At 32.6% G+C, this 3,960-nt stretch overlaps 1 protein-coding gene across 1 annotated transcript in view; it reads right to left on the bottom strand.

Moving 5' to 3' along the window:
• LOC105454802 (ankyrin-3-like) overlaps nucleotides 1–1,423 on the bottom strand; it is a 4,358-nt gene extending 2,935 nt beyond the window's left edge. Inside the window, exons 1-2 of the mRNA XM_011697689.1 lie at nucleotides 1,094–1,423; nucleotides 689–794 (exon numbers count right to left, since the gene is read on the bottom strand). Coding sequence (XP_011695991.1) covers nucleotides 689–794; nucleotides 1,094–1,423 — 436 coding nt within the window. The remainder of the gene's footprint in view (nucleotides 1–688; nucleotides 795–1,093) is intronic.
• Nucleotides 1,424–3,960: the final 2,537 nt, after the last annotated feature.

Raw genomic sequence — 3,960 nt, 5'->3', positions numbered from 1 at the left:
TAAGGTATATTTCTCAAATTTTATAAATGTCAAATGCTTATATCATTTATAATAAATATAAAGAAAATAAATTTAATACGTTTTCTACATTTTATTACATTTTATAAATGATCAATTACGAAAAGTGTTAGGAGTAATCGTAAAGATATTATATCTATAGATACTAATATTTTGCAAAAAGAAATCTCAACAGATTTTACTATGTAATTAGATATTATTGCGTCTACAGCTAATAAGAGAGTGAAAATTTAAATTATAATAATTGCCCTTAAAACCGCACAAGTCAAAACAAAAAAACATAATTAAAATATTTTTCATAGTTTTACATTTATGCCAAATTTGAATAAAATTGGAAAGTTACACTTGGATAGGTTTACTTGTTAGTAACGTAATTTAGCACAGATTGGAACCTGGATCATTAGCTGTACACGTTTCGTGGCACGTGTCACCTTCGCGAGTACTCTTATGTGCCAATGCCACCGCAGCACAAGAACTTATCACGATGACAATGAATCAAGAAATGATGAATCAAACATGTTTTCAATGGTTTTAAATGGAATATCTCAAACAAATTTATCCGCCCACATATGATTTTCATTACGATAAATAAAATAAATATTTCTTGAAATTTATTAAGGATAAAGACTCTCGATTTATCAAACAATTTGTCTTATTTATCGTAGAATACTTGCATTGTTTCTGGCGTTCACATCGGATCCGAGCTCGATCATGCGATCGAGTAGCTCGCTGCGGTTGTCCTCCACTGCGTACATCAACGGCGTCATCCCCGTCGTCTGCAAATGAAAAAATTTTTGTATAGAAATATAAATGTGTCGCGCGATTCTTTTATAATTGTTTGACCGTCTTGCGTCTATTTCAAACTTCTTGTTAAAGTCTCTCGCGAGTAGACATTTCTATGACAAGGATTCATTATATCCATTTAAAATATTACTTGCTTTCACAATTATTTCTGAAAATCTAATTGATTTCTTTCGCGTCAGATATTCTTCGGTCTCTTCGATATAGTTATGTGAATGATATGCGGAAGATCTTTGAGAGAGACAAAAATTTTTTAATTTTCATGGAAACTAACCGTGTCCAAAACACCGGCGAGCGATACGATGAAGCCATCCTCCCCAGTGCTCTGCACAGTCTCCTCCAAAGACTTCAGCAACTGGTCCACGACGGCCCATTCCTTGCGTGCCGCTAGGCCCAGCAGCTTCTGCGCTTCTTCTTTGACGGTCGCGCCCACGGAGCTGGGTTTACTTCCGGGCTGCGACGGTTCTTCCGTGGTCGCACCGCCATTGCTTCCCGTCGAGGCTGAACCACTATCTTCCTTATCGTCCGACGGGCTGTCCTCTTTGCTGGAGGGATTCTTCTTGTCATTCTCGTTTCCTGGTGGCTGCTCCCTGTTACTGCTCATGCTATTGTACGTATTTCAATACGTGAAACGCAAATAATTCGCTCGAACGACTCACTCTCGCTTAAAATAGCACACCGTTAATTTAGTACACGAAATTAACAACGAAAATTGTACGACCACCGGGCAGATACTTAACTTTCCGTTTGATGCGACATACATTTAGCAGAATGCATGATACTATAACGTTCACATATATTTATATGGCTTTGAGCGACTTTAAGAGCTAACGAGAAATAAGGAAGCTTTACTTTATAGAAGCGAATCAATTTTGAAGAATTGAGATATATTTACAATAATCGCAAATAGGTTTCAAAATGTATCATCGGAGTAACATAGTTGAAATATTTAGAACGATACTTCCACGAAACGCGAAATAAGTGTTTCTAACAAAATTCTGAAAGTATCATTATATTTAAGGTTTTAATCTACTCATCGCGGCACTTATAACATCTGTACCGCAATTAATAAATATTTGTGATTGAAACTAAAAATAATAAATTAATAGATTTTCAATTATCAACATTTGAGATATAAATGATTTACAGAAATCAGCATGGTAGTTATTGCGTAGTAATTTTTTAACAAATTAATTAACAACAATTATAATTGCATCTGAATTTAGACATTTTGGCACAAACTTTTATCTATCTTCACTATTATATGAGTAAAACAGCGAACGTTTCAATTTCTATCCACATCACAATACCAAGTGAAACAGCACCGCAGTAGAAGGATTGAGTAAAGTCTGTAGAAAACACGTGCCTCCTTAATTAAAAAATTAATCTATGATAATAGGTTTCATTTTTAATTAAAATTTTTTAAATTAAAAATGATTAGTTTGCTTTATGTTATTTTTCAGCCTTTTTGCGTTGCTATAAACACATATGACATATTACTTAATGCATCGCTCGCACAGCTACGTGGCGACGCATTATTTTTTACGTTTTAAAGTTCGTTCAATGACAAATGTTGGTTGAACTTCAGAAAATGCAAATTGTTGAAACAGAGCGAGTTGTCAAAAGGAAGAAACAGACGGGAGGAGAAATTAATAATGAGCTTCTTAGGAACATTGGAGGACATTACACTCATTTTAGATATTCATATAGACTATTTAGCGATGTCGTAGGAGGGCCACACAAATTTGTTTCTTTGAACAAAAAGTTGCACCACCCCAAAAAAAAACGCAGTAGACATTAACATATGAAACATTTACGAGGTGACTATACTTTGCACGTCACCACCTGCATTTCCGTGAGCATGCGTAAATGCACGTGCTCCCTGAGAAGCAAAGGGAATGTTGAATTCATAAGCTTTACAGAATTAGCACACGTAGGTGTCTAAATTTTTATATATTTTTAGATATGAGTTTCTAAAACAAGAACGATTGAAAAATATGTTAACTGTGTCTAGATGATTGACGAAGGTGGCGATGGTGTTTTCTCTCTCTTTATGCGAAAATGTTGGTTTTTCGATTCATATTTTATATATTCGTATATATATGTGTCTGCACGCGTAGTCGGAGAGATTCTTATATACAAAGTAAATTCCTATCGTTAGTACAAATAGATATTACATAGCCAGTGTTTCTTTTTTTAAGTTAAGAGAATTCCTAGAATTTACAATCTACTTTAACACTTTACTTCAAAGTTGCTTCTAAATTCATCATTTATGTTAGTGATAGAATCAATGTTCGATTGATATTTCATGATGCAGCAATATTTATTTACCTAATTATAATATTCACATCTTATGTATGTTTATAATTTCGAACGTGATCGTTATTTTGAAAGAAAAACCTTCACGTATGTAGTCGTTAATAATAACAAATATTTAAAAATTATAAAATTATAACAATTTGAAAGCAATAGGCTAATGGGAATCGACGCGGTAATTGTTGCACAATGATAAATCTTAATTTTAGGTTCTTATAACACCACGTGGCCGCATATTGCGTGCATCTCCGTAGCTCCGAACTTAGTAGTAATTTAATAAATCGATGCTTAAAGCATCAAGTCCTGTGAAATCCTCCTCAACTTCGAGACAACTAGTAATTTATAAAATTATAATTATTAATAAATATAATGTTATGATCATAAATTACAGAAAAAGATATAATTGTAACAAAAATATTTTTATAACTACGCCCAATCCAAGGTTTATGTATTACAAAATCTATGAAAATATATTTACTGTCTATAAATTATAAACTAAATAAGTTCAAAAATATATGTATATATGATAGTGTCATGTATTATGTATTTAATATTTATTATGTATTTGTGTAATGTATTATGTATTTAATATTTAACATATTAAATACATAATACATTTAAAATTAATGTAATTAAATGTAACGTCGTTTGCATTACTCAAAGATAACAAGATTAATTTAAAGCTAATCTTGTCCATTTATCATTTTCGCTGTCCACAATGCAAAAATCTCCCTCGGGTCTTTTACATTCCGAGAAAAGTAATTAAATTCAGAACGAAAGTGCTAGTTAAAAATAGTAAAGACGTAATACGGTTACGCGATACTG

Source organism: Wasmannia auropunctata, unplaced genomic scaffold, assembly GCF_000956235.1.
Source record: "Wasmannia auropunctata unplaced genomic scaffold, wasmannia.A_1.0 LD335975.1, whole genome shotgun sequence".
NCBI classification, from domain to species: Eukaryota; Metazoa; Arthropoda; class Insecta; order Hymenoptera; family Formicidae; genus Wasmannia; species Wasmannia auropunctata.
This window is presented reverse-complemented; position numbering and strand designations above follow the sequence as displayed.